Genomic DNA, 15,671 nt, shown 5'->3' with positions numbered 1-15,671 from the left:
TGCGGAAGATAGTCTTTACTGAAAAGAGACACACATGCAAACAGTTAAAAACGGCAAGCTGAATTAATGTCGAGGAACAGGTTGGGTGAGGCACAAACAGGCTAGACCAGCCTTTCTCAACCAGGGTGCCATCTGGCTTCGTTAGGGGTGCCGTCAAAAAATTATATATTCTAACGTTGAAATAAATAAAATTAATTAAAATTCCAAAAAACGATAGTTACACTAATGCAGATCATCGCCGCCTCATGCATCATCAAAATTTGTCTCACAGCCCCCTTTCCCATGTCACAATGTCACTGCCAAGGTCAGCGTATGGTCAACATGACTGCATATATTTTATATGGGGGTGCCTTGAGAATTTGCATACTTCTGAAGGGTGCCGTGACTGAAAAAAGGTTGAGAAACGCTGGGCTAGACAATATCAGAATCAAAAAACAGAACTAGAATCAGGAAACCAGGAAGTCAACACAACAACTAAGGCTTGGTAATGTGTGACTCATAGCGCAATACTTTGCAACGTGAATGAGTCCTCAGTGTCCTTCTATAAGTGTTCTGATTGCGCATTTATCTGAAACAAGTGTCAGTAATTAGAGGCATACGCTGTTCAGAGTGCGTGTGAGTCCATTCATTGCTTGCACTGTTCTGAGCGCATGTGAGAGAAAGTCTGTTGCGCAGGCCAACATGTGCAGGTGTGACACATTGTCATGAGTGTACCGTGTTCAGACAAATTTTTAGTTTCGTTATGTACATGTTTCAAGTTTTTCTGGTTAGACCAAGGATCGCAAATTCCTGAAGGATTTAAGTCCATGACAATTCACCCACCCAGCTGCTTATTCTATAGCCGCTTATCCTGTACAGGGTCGCAGGCAAGCTGGAGCCTATCCCAGCTAACTATGGATGAGAGGCGGGGTACACCCTGGATAAGTCACCAGGTCATCGCAGGGCTAACACATACAGACAAAAAAAAGCCATTCACACTCAAATTTAGAGCCACCAATTAGCCTAACCTGCATGTCTTTGGACTGTGGGGGAAAACAGAGCACACCCACAACATGCAAACTCCACACAGAAAGGCCCTTGTCAGCCACTGGGCTTGAACCCAGGACTTTCTTGCTGTGAGGCAATAGTGCTTACCACTACACCACCATTCACTTCAACACAACTGCACCCACTAATTGACAGTTTTATTTAATTCAATTGAATAAGGTATTTCTGTGCTGAACTCTGGCCCATCAGAACTGGAACTGATGACTTCTGAGTTATAAACAGAACATTGGCTCTGCAACAACTGTTAAAGTAGGGTTGAGTGTTGCATGGTATGGTTTGGTTAAGAATGATTAAAAAGGTATGAAACGTATGTGTGTGTGTGTCAGGGATTGGGTGTTGGGCAACCAACATGGTTTGGAAGAAGGAGCCTGGCAGCAATAAATACCCTACAGTATTACAGGCCTCAAATAATAAGTTTGGTGTTTCCGTAAAAAGATTATTTCTAACAGCCTAAACATTTTCCCAAATGCATCTGTGCAAAGAATAACATGCAACTGTCTGTATGGGAGATTCAAATCCAGATAACACCAAAGTCATTTACAAAATTGGCCCTGTTCTGTGGTGGGAGGAATGGCATTTGTCTTCCTGGTTAATTGCAGTGATTTTTGCTTGGTAATAACAGGAGTCTCTCAGCTGACAGAAACAAAATAGGCCAGTTAGTATGGGATGTGTGCAAATGGGCAATGACTAAATATGAGTCATAAATTCTTACTGCCAAACTGCCAAATTTCATTGATCCTGTAAGTCTGTTGTGTAAACATCCAAATCCTTCGTTTCTCTCTGAAATTTCTAAAGCAAAAGAAGAAAATGTTCCTGTTTCATTGGTGGGAAAATAAATTTCCTTGGTAGCGCAAGTCTTTGTCGTGCGGACCACTGTTTGCTGAGCCCAGTTCCATGTCCTGTCCAGGTGAGGTGATTGATTTGAGAGAAGTAACAAGATAAAATACTGAATCTTCAACCCCTCTTGCTGCTTGTAACAGTGCCTCTGTCTGACACGAACCACACTCTGTATAGCAAGAGAGAGAAGAAACAAATATAAATAAAATTAATGTTAGCTATTTTATGATACCCTTATTTACACTACCGTTCAAAAGTTTGGGGTCACTTTTGGCCCTTTTCCACTACCCTTTTTCAGCTCACTTCAGCTCGCTTCAGCTCACTTCAGCCCGACACGGCTCCCGTTTCGACTATCTAAGAACAGCACGACTCAGCTCACTTCAGCCCTGCTCAGCCCCCAAAACTCGCACGGTTTTGGAGTAGGGCTGAAGTGAGCCAAACCGAGCTGAGTGAGGCTAGGGGCGTGAGGAGACACTCCCCTGTGCACTGATTGGTGAGGAGGAGTGTCCTCACACGCCCACACACGCCCCGCGAGCACGCTGGGATCTGTAAACACCGTAAACCCGGAAGAAGGAGAATTACGAGAATTATGAAGCCTTATGCGCCTCGCCTCATCTATACGCTCTTGCCAGTATCTGTTGGCGTTGTCGGCGACAACAAGCCACAGCACCAAGACCAGCAACACTAACGACTCCATGTCCTCCAGGTTTATTGTTTACTCTCCAGGTTGTGAGACTACCGCTTAAAAGGTCACTGATGTCACTGTTTGCGCCGCCTAACGACATCACCTGACGTCCACCCACTTTCGCTAACTCCACCCAATGTGTCCACCCACTTCCAGCCAGCACGGTTCAGCGCGGTTGTAGTCGAAATGCAACTCCAACAGCCCCGCTCAGCTCGACTCAGCCCAACTCAGCACGGCACGGCTCAGCCCGGCTCAGCCGCGTTGGTAGTGGAAAAGTGGCATTTGAAATTTCCTTATTTTTGAAAGAAAAGCACTGTTCTTTTCAATGAAGATCACTTTAAACTAATCAGAAATACACTCTATACATTGCTAATGTGGTAAATGACTATTCTAGCTAAATTCTACTAAATGTCTGGTTTTTGGTGCAATATCTACATAGGTGTATAGAGGCCCATTTCCAGCAACTATCACTCGTGTTCTAATGGTACAATGTGTTTGCTCATTGCCTCAGAAGGCTAATGGATGATTAGAAAACCCTTGTACAATCATGTTAGCACAGCTGAAAACAGTTGAGCTCTTTAGAGAAGCTATAAAACTGACCTTCCTTTGAGCAGATTGAGTTTCTGGAGCATCACATTTGTGGGGTCGATTAAATGTTCAAAATGGCCAGAAAAATGTCGTGACTATATTTTCTATTCATTTTACAACTTATGGTGGTAAATAAAAGTGTGACTTTTCATGGAAAACACAAAATTGTCTGGGTGACCCCAAACTTTTGAACGGTAGTGTACATTTACAGCATTTTAGTAGACATTGTTATCCAGAATGACTTATAGTAAAGCTTTCTAGCTTCCATCAAAAAAGTATCTTCATGTTAATACAAATAGGTAAGTGTCTGAGAATAATGTACAATCAAGCTAAAACCCTGCTAAAGGAGAGTTAATATACAGTGGTGCTTGAAAGTTTGTGAACCCTTTAGAATTTTCTATATTTCTGCATAAATATGACCTAAAAGATCATCAGATTTTCACACAAGTCCTAAAAGTAGATAAAGAGAACCCAGTTAAACAAATAAGACAAAAATATTATACTTGGTTGTTTATTTATTGAGGAAAATGATCCAATATTACATATCAAAGAGTGGCAAAAGTATGTGAACCTTTGTGTAAAGGCCTCTGCATGCTCTTGCGACAAGGCTTTCGCAGATAGCTTTTCACAGACAGTTGTAATTTATCGTTGAGCGGGGAGTAATAGGCGTGCGCGATGTTATTCACCACTACAATGCAAGGGGGCACAAAATCGCTAGGAGTAGTTGGTGGGTGTGGTTAGTGGAGTGTTTATCCTCTGGTTACTTATAATGACTAGAACTGGAGTCATATAGATGTATGTACTTCCTCACTTCCTCGATCAACTGCTCTTCGTGCTGCTCCATCTTCGCTCTTGTGTTTAAAAATGCCGGTCGTGAAAACAAAACAAACCGGGAAAGTAGGTAAGTGGAAGTGCATGTACAGCGGATGTAGAGTGGACCAATCAGAGCCCTCTTGTCTGTGACGCTGTCTGAGAGGCTTTTGCGATGGTCACAATTTTTGGGAGGTGCGCGCAGAGCGTCTGCGAAGGTGGGGGGGCTATGCAGATGCTATCTGCGACACCGTCTGTGAGGACTGCGTTGTCAGCATAAATTGGCCTTAAGACTTTTAGTGGGAGGGTGGAGCACAGAAGTACGGCAGGCCAGAACTGAGTTTTCAAAACTCTTTATTTTCAGCTTTTCAGCCTTCACAATCTCCCAGTACCACAGACACGTGCACACACATCATTTGTCTGGTTGGGGAGAGAACTCCCTTCCTCTGCTCTCTCTCTCCTTATATAGGGCGTGATCACTGGGGAAGACACACAAACACAGGTTAATTGACATCAGGTGCAGTGATTCTGCCACTTACCTTCCCTGACTCTGCCCTCCGGTCACAGACCGACGCTTGACCACGCCCCCATTGCCACATACCCCCACCACCCGACTCAGGCCGGGCAGCCATCCGGCCTGCAGCCGACTCCCCCCCCCCCCCCCCCGATGGGAGAGGAAGTCCGTCACGACCATCTGTGCCCCCGGCCTGTGGATCACCTTGAAGTTAAAGGGCTGGAGTGCCAGATACCAACGGGTGATCCGCGCGTTGGCATCCTTCATGCGGTGGAGCGACTGGAGGGGCGCGTGGTCCAAACAGAGGGTGAAAGGGCGTCCCAGCAGGTAGTAGCGGAGGGCAAAGACCGCCCACTTGATGGCTAGGCACTCCTTCTCTATCATGCTGTAGCACCCCTCATGCACCGACAGCTTCCTGCTGATGTACAGCACAGGGCGATCCTCCACCTCCTGGGACAGAACAGCCCCCTGTCCGACACGTCCGTCTGCAACATAAAGGGGAGAGAAAAGTGAGGGGAGTGCAACAGTGGCCCCCACACAGTGCAGCCTTCACCTCCAAGAAAGCCCGCTGGCATTGCTCCGTCCACTGGACCGGATCTGGTGCTCCCTTTTTAGTGAGATCAGTCAGCGGGCTGGTGACGTCTGAATAATTAGGTATAAACCTACAATAGTAGCCAGCCAGCCCCAGGAACTGTCTCACCCCCTTTTTGGTCTTGGGCAGGCCACAATTGCTGCTGTCTTATTAATTTGGGGATGCACCTGCCCATTGCCCAAGTGGAAGCCCAGATACCGTACTTCCACCCGCCCAATCGCACACTTCTTCGGGTTGGCTGTGAGACCCACTCACCTCAGCGACCCAAGGATGGCCCTCAGGTGTTGCAGATGCCGCAGCAAGTCATTACTATAGATTATAATATCGTCCAAGTATGCGGTGGCGTGGGGGCAGAGGACCCTGTCCATAAGCCGCTGGAACGTAGTGGGCACCCCAAACAGCCCAAAAGGAAGTGTGGCAAATTTCTGTAAGCCAAATGGTGTGGAAAAGGCCATTTTTTCTTGGGATAGTGGAGTCAAGGGGATCTGCCAATAACCCTTTGTCAAATCCAATGTCGAATAAAAGCGAGCCATGCCTAGTCGATCCAGCAACTCATCAATATGAGGCATTGGGTACGCATCGAATTTAGACACTGCGTTGACTTTTCTATAGTCCACACAGAACCGGACCGACCCGTCGGTCTTGGGAACCAAGACCACCGGGCTGCTCCAGTCACTGTGGGACTCCTCGACGATGCCCATTTCGAGCATGGCCTCGAGTTCTTCCCGAACCACCTTCTTCTTGTGTTCGGGTAGCCTGTAAGGGCGACTGCACACTACCACCCCCGGGGGTGTCTCAATATGGTGTTTTATGAGGCGGGTGCGGCCGGGCAGGGGCGAGAACACGTCCAAAAATTTGGTCTACAACTGGGCAACCTCCGTGAGTTAGGTCGGGGAGAGGTGGTCTCCACAGGGGACCGGAGAGGTAAGCGATGTCAATGGCCCTTTTTGAACCTCCGGCCCCAGCTCCACCTTCTCCGGAACTAACGACACCAACGCCACAGGGACCTCCTCGTTCCAGAGTTTGAGCAGATTGAGGTGGTAAATCTGTAGCGCCCCACCCCTGTCCATTCACCTCACCTCATAGTCAACGTCCCCGACTCGCCGTGTGACCTCAAAGGGTCCTTGCCACTTGGCGATCAATTTGGAGCTCGACGTGGGCAACAGTACGAGTATTTTATTTCCCGGTGTGAACTCCCTAAGGCGCGTACCCCTGTCGTACAGGCGGATTTGCCGTTCTTGGGCCTGCCACAAATTCTCCTGGGTTAGGTGTGTGGAGTTTTGCGCGCAGGTCAATAACGTATTGGATTTCATTTTTGCTCGGTGAAGGTCCCTCCTCCCAATTTTCCCGCAGTACATCTAGGATGCCACATGGCTTACGCCCATATAATAATTCGAACGGGGAGAACCCCATGGAGGCTTGTGGGACCCCTCGCACTGCAAATAACAGGGGTTCGAGCCATTTATCCCAATTGCATCCATCCTCATGTACAAACTTTTTAATTATATTCTTTAGGGTGCGATTGAATCGTTCAACTAAACTGTCCGTTTGTGGGTGATAAACGCTGGTGCGGATCGGCTTAATTCCTAATAACCCATACAGTTCGCGCAGTGTGCGTGACATAAATGAACTGCCTTGATCAGTCAGACTCTCTTTGGGGATTCCGACTCGGGAGATGACGTGGAAGAGTGCTTCTGCAATACTACGTGCTGAGATATTGCGAAGAGGCACTGCTTCCGGGTATCTCGTTGCATAGTCCACCAGAACTAAAATAAAGCAATACCCTCGTGTTGACCGATCTAATGGCCCGACGAGATCCATCCCAATTCTTTCGAACGGGGTCTCAATTAATGGTAGAGGGCGCAAAGGCGCTTTTGGAATGGCTGCTGGATTTACTAACTGGCATTCACGGCATACCATACACCACCTACGGACATCGCCGCGAATCCCTGGCCAATAGAACCGGGCCATTATTCGGGCTAGTGTCTTATCCTGCCCCAAGTGCCCAGCCATGGGATTAAAGTGAGCTGCCTGGAATACCAGTTCCCGGCGGCTATTTGGGATCAAAAGTTGTGAGATCGTCTCCTTAGTCTGAGTGTCCTGCGTCACTTGCTATAATCTGTCCCTCATAATGGAGAAATAGGGGAAGGATGGGGTGGCATTTGGCTGGAGCGTTTGACCATTGATTACTCTCACTTGGTCAAACGCATGTCGCAGAGTCTCATCTCGCAATTGCTCTAACGGGAAATCCACAAGGGATTCCCCGAGAGAGGGAGGAGGAGCCTGATGCTCCTCACTCTGACACGGTGATGACATAGACGGCTCTGTGACAGCTGCTCCCACCAATGCCACACCGGGACCTCCCCCTGCTGAACTATGGCAGGACCCACTCTTCACTAAATGAGTCATTAACTCCCGAAATCCCGGCCAATCAGTCCCCAAAATTGGGGACTCTGACGAGGGATTCTGGCGAGGAGGTGCCAGAATGCCTGACGATCTTCTTGTTGCGCCAGCATCAGGGCCTCAAGCCTTTGCGATTGCTCCTTTCAGAGGGCGACCAGCGTCTGCTGCTGGCTCTGTTGGGCCGTGGCGAGGGCGTGGATCAGGTCCACAAAGGGGGAGGACTCCATGGGGCTGTTCTCCTCTGTGCTCCGGCCCCAAGTTTCGGCACCACTGTAAGACTTTGAATGGGTGGAGCACAGAAGTACGGCAGGCCAGAACTGAGTTTTCAAAACTCTTTATTTTCAGCTTTTCAGCCTTCACAATCTCCCAGTACCACAGACACGCACACACATCATTTGTCTGGGTGGGGAGAGAGCTCCCTTCCTCTGCTCTCTCTCTCCTTATATAAGGCATGGTCATGGGGGAAGACACACAAACACAGGTTAATTGACATCAGGTGCAGTGATTCTGCCACTTACCTTCCCTGACTCCGCCCTGCGGTCACAGACCGACGCTTGACCATGCCCCCACTGCCACACTTTGCTTTCAGTATCTGGTGTGACACCCTTGTGCAGCAATAACTGCAACTAAACGTTTCCGGTAACTGTTGATCAGTCCTGCACACCGGCTTGGAGGAATTTTAGCCCATTCTTCTGTACAGAACAGCTTCAACTCTGGGATGTTGGTGGGTTTCCTCACATGAACTGCTCGCTTCAGGTCCTTCCACAACATTTCAATTGTATTAAGATCAGGACTTTGACTTGGCCATTCCAAAACATTAACTTCATTCTTCTTTAACCATTCTTTGGTAGAACAACTTGTTTGCTTAGGGTCATTGTCTTGCTGCATGACCCACCTTCTCTTGAGATTCAGTTCATGTCCTGTTCATGTCCTGACATTTTCCTTTAGAATTCACTGGTATAATTCAGAATTCATTGTTCCATCAATGATGGCAAGCCATCCTGGCCCAGATGCAGCAAAACAGGCCCAAACCATGATACTACCACCACCATGTTTCACAGATGGGATAAGGTTCTTATGCTGGAATGCAGTGTTTTCCTTTCTCCAAACATAACACTTCTCATTTAAACCAAAAAGTTCTATTTTGGTCTCATCCGTCCACAAAACATTTTTTCAAAAGCCTTCTGGCTTCTTTTCCAACCTGATGAGCATCAACAACACTTTTTCTGAGGTCCTCAGAAATCTCCTTTGTTCATGCCATGATGTACTTCCACAAACATGTGTTGTGAAGATCAGACTTTGATAGATCCCTGTTCTTTAAATAAAACAGGGTGCCCACTCACACCTGATTGTCATCCCATTGATTGAAAACACCTGACTCTAATTTCACCTTCAAATTAACTGCTAATCCTAGAGTTTCACATAGTTTTGTCACTTACAGATATGTAAAATTGGATCATTTTCCTCAATAAATAAATGACCAAGTATAATATTTTTGTCTCATTTGTTTAACTGGGTTCTCTTTATCTACTTTTAGGACTTGTGGGAAAATCTGATGATGTTTTAGGTCATATTTATGCAGAAATGGAGAAAATTCTAAAGGGTTCACAAACTTCCAAGCACCACTGTAAACTAGTGCAGCAACTATTTCATTACTGCTCCTTTAAATACTCTGTGAAGAGGCAGGTCTATAGTCTTCATTTGAAGACAGCCATTTCACATCATACCATAGAGCCAAGAATGCCAATTTATAAAGATACACTGTGAATAAGTAATTAATCTTCACACATATTAGTGTGTAATTTTCATGTCATGACTGAATGTGATTTTGTTAATTGCCTTTAAGCATCTCCCATTACAAAAAGGGATATTGGAAAATTAAGTGGCATTTCAATGTTGCAAACCGATTCAGGTATGCAAGTGACCTTCACCCTGTACACTTGCCTGTTGGTGGAGATAGGAGTGCAACCTGAAGTTTCTGCACGAGGTCACAAAGTAGTTCTTCTTCCTCATCTGAGTTATCTGTCCCAGAATCCTGCACAATGATGGATCTGTCTAATGTTGTATCTTTTCCAATAAGCTCTTGTCTGTAAATGTGTGGCTCCTCCTCTTCCTCTTCCTCTTCTTCTTCTTCTTCTTCACACTCCTCTACAAGTTGGACCTCTTTCTTTGTCTCAGTCACACTGGTTTCAGTATCTATTCCATCTCTATACCCTTCCTCTTGCACTTGATTCAGAGTCTCTTCCTCCTCCATCTGCTCTTCTCTCTCACTCACTTCCACTGTTGATGTTTCCTGATCCTTTTCTGTAGTGGAGCTGGTGTATGAAGCTGGACATTCAGCTTCTGTGAACTGTTTCTCACTGGTGTCATCTCCGCTGTGTAGTTGTGGAGGAGGGGTGGGGTTGTCACTGGTAAACTCATCTCTTCCTCTCACGCTCAATGCCTGCACAGGATGAAAATCAGGAATGTTTCACGAGTTAGCCATGTATGTTCTCTTCAGCCGAACTAAATTATTACTGAAAATGGAAACCTTCTAAAACTATATATTGTAGGGGGCTGCCATGCTGTAGCCATAGTACCTACAATTCCCTGCTTCACTTTATGGCCCATCTTCTCCCCTTTCACTGTTACAGCATTGAACACAACAATCCCTGTACTCAATGCCATGTTCTATCTCTGCCCATTCTTCTAACACTCACTGTAATGGTATTGGATACAGAGATGATACCAGATACCAAATACAGTGATGACACAACTGTGCTTTAAAACCTGCGGTGGAATCAAAATTCTTTCTCTCTGGTGGTGGATCCCCATGCGTAAAAGAGACGTCATTGCATCTGTGCTAAAGAAGAACAAAGAACGAGCTATTGATAGAGGACCTTTAGCCAAAGTTCAATGCATTTGATCTTCGCATAGTTGTAATAATAACTGAACTGGTTAGTTACTGCAGCCCACACAGTATTTTAAAAGAGAAAACGCAACCAGATCCCTTTTCCCTTTTGCAACATCGACGAACTACAAGCAAGATTCCTTCCAGATCATTAGACGACCGACGGGACACCGAAGGTCTTCAGCTGACGAGCTGTAAAAGCAAAAGGAACAGAACTGTTTTCTCCTTGGGCCTGCGTTCCTCGCTGTCTTCAGATAACAGACGACGCACCTTCGGTTGCCAAACAAGAGCAATCTCAAGTAAGGCTGGCATCTGGGCAATTGTTAGTCTTAGCTGTGGCTAGTTAATGTGAAGAGTGTTGTTTATTTGAATTCATTCATGGTTTAAATGTACGCATTTTGATTCACATGAACGTCGGTCTTAGACCATGTGTTGTTTGATTTGATTTGTTTACTATTCGTATTACTTAGATTGTGCATGTGTTCTCTCTCTCTCTTTAACTCCCTCTGTCGCACTACACCCCTCAACATTGGGATTTCAGGAGTAGCTAAGGGTTGGGTAGAAGTTTGGGTTTAAGGCCTAGTTGAGACTAGCTCTTAAGTTACAGATCCTTTGTTACTCTCCCTCGTGCGCTCTCCTTGTTGCCCATCCCCCCTTTAGGCGGTGCCTAGCACAAAGGCTCGCACACTACATTCACATATCACACCTATCTCTCGCCTGCATGTCACACACAGCCTCGTTCCCTCACTCCCCTCCTCCTTGTCGTGCACCTGCACACTCTCTCTCTCCCTAGCTCCTCCTCATCTCGTTAGTGTGCAGCTGCACACACGCACCCATGGGCGCCGCCGGGGGGGAAAGGTTAGAACAATTCTAGGGGCCCAGCACTGCCATGGGGCCCTTTAAGGGGCTGATAATATGCTTTTAATGATTTTAATATGACTTTTGAAATAACAACAATGCAATATTCCATCTGGTAAAATGAGCTAATTGAACAAGGTTGTCTATTTCTTGAGTTCTTCAACATATTGTCATTTAACCCTCCCCCTTTTGCGAAATGGTATGGTCCAGTTCTGGTAGAAGCGCGATGCGTTAAACCTGTGTGCTGATCAGTGCAACACTACTTGCTGCTGTGTCGCGGTGCAGCAGCCAGCCAGCCAGCAGTGGAGTGCGTACAGTCTATGATCGCTAAATATGAAGAGTGGCTGTCAAAAACGTAAAGAAAGGCAGCTGAAAGCTGAGAGGGACTGGAGAGCCAGGCAACTGGTCACTCAGTTTTTCCCAAAGAAAGGTAGCTAATCGCTCACATGTGTGTTCAAAATATTAGTGAATGGTAAATGAACAGTATGAACGTGGTTGGATTAGCCTATCAAGAGAACACTTTTACAGTTTGTACAGTGACATTTTTCCATTTTAATAACTGAACTGACTTGTGTGATAAACAAGATGAAATATTACGTTATGCTGGTGCTAATAACTAGTGCTAATAACCAGTTTCATAACTAATGGGGTGCCCTAAATGTGCACAGATTTAGCCTCAGGGGGACCTCTGCCCTACCAAACCACTGAACCCCCCTTTGGAGAAGGAGTTAAGCAGCAATACAACCCATAAATGCTTTAGGATTGAAGTTTTTAATGAGCGAGCGCCATATACAGTTTGCTAGATTAAAGTGTTGCTAATAACGGACACCAGTCAAGTGTTTGACATGGTTACGTGTGTGGAATGTTCACACGTTCTAAACCATTGGTTTCAAATTGAGGAGCTGGAGAAAGCGCAGCACACATAAAAGAGGAATAGAGGTTACAACATATGAAGAAATACGTACGTAATTGATCAAATTGAAATGTCACTCCGTGTCACTTTGAAATAAATTTATAATAAGATGTTTCCTATCTTTTATGGGTAACATTTGTAAGGCTACTGAGTATGGAGTAGAAAACTTTTTCTATGATTTATTAGCAGTCACATCACATCACACATTTCACTACCAATTGTCCTAGCACAAGAAGGCATGTGGCAAAATCTTGAATTTTCATTTGTGATTGTAAATGCACCAGAATTAGTCACTGACCAGTTTTCATCTAGTCCCTGGTAGGTTAATACATAAAATGTAATAACAAAGTCACAAACTCAAGGTCCATGGGCTATCAAAAGTCAAATAATGACAATAGTGCAATTGTGACGAGGGTGGGCAAAGTTAGGGGGCCCAAAATTCTAATCTTTCATGGGGCCCAAAATTTCTGGCAGCGCCCCTGCACGCACCCACATGCCTACACTCACACACACACTCTCACACACACACACTTACACAGACACACACAAACACATGATTTCCCTCTCACATTTTAACATTCACTCGCCCCTACACTCATTTGATCCCCACACTATAACACTTGCATATAGCCCATTACTTCTGATCACCATTAGTGCCTTGGTTATCATCATATTCACTGCTGATTTTTATTCTACTTACTACTGACTATTGCTTTATACACTACTGATTATTACTTGTATACATCGTATCACCATTTATATTGAATTATTCCTTGGCTGCTATTGTTGCTATATCTGATCAGTATTAGTTTGCTAATTCGTGTCAGCTATTTCAATAAATGGTACCTTTGGAGTAAACTGTGTCCTGTCTATTGCTACAACATTCACTGAGTGCCAACCTCTGCCAACAAGTATTCTAATTGCCTTCGCCCATTTAGTTGTTATATTAATGTTATAGATCTAGAGTAAATGTATTACATTAGAGCTACAATACTCACTAAAACTATAGCAGCATCACCACTAAGTTATTCCATTGGTTTTAATAGTTTAGCTATAAACTATTAGACACTTGAATTAATGATTAATGAATTTATGAGACTGATCCCTTTTTACATGAGACTGATTCGATAAGCCTATTGCACCTACATATTTTGGTGCCCCGTGTGAGGATTGGTATTGTTGGCCTCAGTGATTTTTGTAGCAATAATGGATAAATTTAGTGTTGAGCCATTCCAGGCCTCTACTCAGTAATAGGCTAGTCAAGTGGAATTGCCAAGGCTATACCAGAGATTTATTTTGGGCTAATTACAGGGTGGTGATAGTGTCATTTACCAGTGTTGTTTAACTAACAGTCTTGTGTGTCAGTCATACTGTGAACACAGCTAGTAGGGAGTAAGTGACTGTAAGTGACTGGTTTTCGCCACTGCCTGTTTAAACGCCATTCTCAGACTTTGCCAGAATGTCTCTTTTGCTACTCTAGCTGTTTCTGTGCCATTTATGCTTTTCATGGTTTTTTCCCTCTAGCATTTTTTCTCGTTCATGGTTTTTTGCACTAACGTTTTTTGTTCATGTTTTTTTGCACTAGCGTTTTTTTCTTGTCCTTGTCTGCCTCATTTTTTTTGTCAAGTTTTTTGTCTCCTTTTTCCCCTGGAATATTTTGCTACTTTTTTCATCTTTGTTTACATTTTTGCCATGCCCTTTTTTCCTGGATTAAACCCCCTTATTTATTGGATTAATGTCTGTGTCATGTTCTGCTTTTGGATCCTATCTCACCACATCTCCACCACCCCTAACAGTATCACCAGTAGCCATTGGTAGAAACAAGTTCGGTTGCCATAATACCCTGTATAGTTACAACCCCAATTCCAAAAAAGTTGGGACAAAGTACAAATTGTAAATAAAAACGGAATGAAATGATGTGGAAGTTTCAAAATTCCATATTTTATTCAGAATAGAACATAGATGACATAAATGTTTAAACTGAGAAAATGTATCATTTAAAGAGAAAAATTAGGTGATTTTAAATTTCATGACAACAACACATCTCAAAAAAGATGGGACAAGGCCATGTTTACCACTGTAAGACATCTCCTTTTCTCTTTACAACAGTCTGTAAACGTCTGGGGACTGAGGAGACAAGTTGCTCAAGTTTAGGGATAGGAATGTTAACCCATTCTTGTCTAATGTAGGATTCTAGTTGCTCAACTGTCTTAGGTCTTTTTTGTCATATCTTCCGTTTTATGATGCGCCAAATGTTTTCTATGGGTGAAAGATCTGGACTGCAGGCTGGCCAGTTCAGTACGCGGACCCTTCTTCTATGCAGCCATGATACTGTAATTGATGCAGTATGTGGTTTGGCATTGTCATGTTGGAAAATGCAAGGTCTTCCCTGAAAGAGATGTCATCTGGATGGGAGCATATGTTGCTCTAGAACCTGGATATACCTTTCAGCATTGATGGTGTCTTTCCAGATGCATAAGCTGCTCATGCCACACGCACTAATGCAACCCCATACCATCAGAGATGCAGGCTTCTGAACTGAGCACTGATGACAACTTGGGTCGTCCTTCTCCTCTTTAGTCCAAATGACACGGCGTCCCTGATTTCCATAAAGAACTTCAAATCTTGATTCGTCTGACCACAGAACAGTTTTCCACTTTGCCACAGTCCATTTTATGTCAGGACAAACAGACGAGGACCCAAGAGCACAAGTTAAATGTATTGATGCAGGGGAAAGGGAGTTGAGAGAATGTGTGTGTGAAGTTCAGTGGCAGGGATGGCTGGTGGGAACATGGTGGTGATGTCTAAAGTCTCCCATCCAAGTACTAACCAGGCCCAACCCTGCTTAGCTTCTGAGATCAGACAAGATCAGGCATTGTCAGAGTAGTTGGGCTGCAAGCTGACAGCCCTTGATGTTCAGGCGGTCTCCCAGCGAGCAGACTCTCAGCAGGCAGACAGGACAGCACGACAGACAGGAGTTTGGGAACAGGCTGAAACACAGAGTCACAGGTCAGGTAGTGAGAATGGAGACAGAAATGCAGGGTCAGGTTACCAGGGCTGAAGAGTTGACGGAGTCGATGCCTTGAAAGACGATCTGACACTGAAGCTTGGGAGGACTGCAGTTTAAATACACACAGGGAAGGGAGCAGGTGATAGGCAACAGCCAATGACAGCCACTGAAAGTCAAATGAGAGTTAATGATGGTAATTGACAGCAGGTGAGCCTGATGGGGAAGGAGCATATGGGTGTGGCAGGTAATACTGAGTGGAGAGGAGTGGAATGTAAACTGATGAGAGGAAAACCACAGGTAGGACCATGACAGAACCCCCCCAAGGGACGGCTCCAGAAGTCCCTAGACACAGATCCACCAAGACGGGCGGGAGGAGGGGGAATACCGGTGGAGGGTCAGAATTCCTCTGACCGGTCAGTGTCCATAGCCTCCACACCATCTTCACTGTCGGAAGACTCGTCATCCAAGGGCCCCCACCCAGGATTCGGTTCAGTGTCAGACTCGGACACTGGAGCAGGGGCAGG

General features: G+C 45.2%; 1 protein-coding gene across 1 annotated transcript in view; it reads right to left on the bottom strand.

Annotated features, from left to right (window-relative positions):
- Positions 1-1,865: 1,865 nt before the first annotated feature.
- The window catches only part of dytn (dystrotelin), a 76,614-nt gene continuing 62,808 nt past the window's right edge, over positions 1,866-15,671 (bottom strand). The window contains exons 13-14 of the mRNA XM_060918046.1: positions 9,421-9,919; positions 1,866-2,053 (exon numbers count right to left, since the gene is read on the bottom strand). Coding sequence (XP_060774029.1) covers positions 1,866-2,053; positions 9,421-9,919 — 687 coding nt within the window. The remainder of the gene's footprint in view (positions 2,054-9,420; positions 9,920-15,671) is intronic.

The sequence above is a fragment of the Neoarius graeffei genome, chromosome 4 (assembly GCF_027579695.1).
Source record: "Neoarius graeffei isolate fNeoGra1 chromosome 4, fNeoGra1.pri, whole genome shotgun sequence".
In the NCBI taxonomy this organism is placed as follows: Eukaryota; Metazoa; Chordata; class Actinopteri; order Siluriformes; family Ariidae; genus Neoarius; species Neoarius graeffei.
This window is presented reverse-complemented; position numbering and strand designations above follow the sequence as displayed.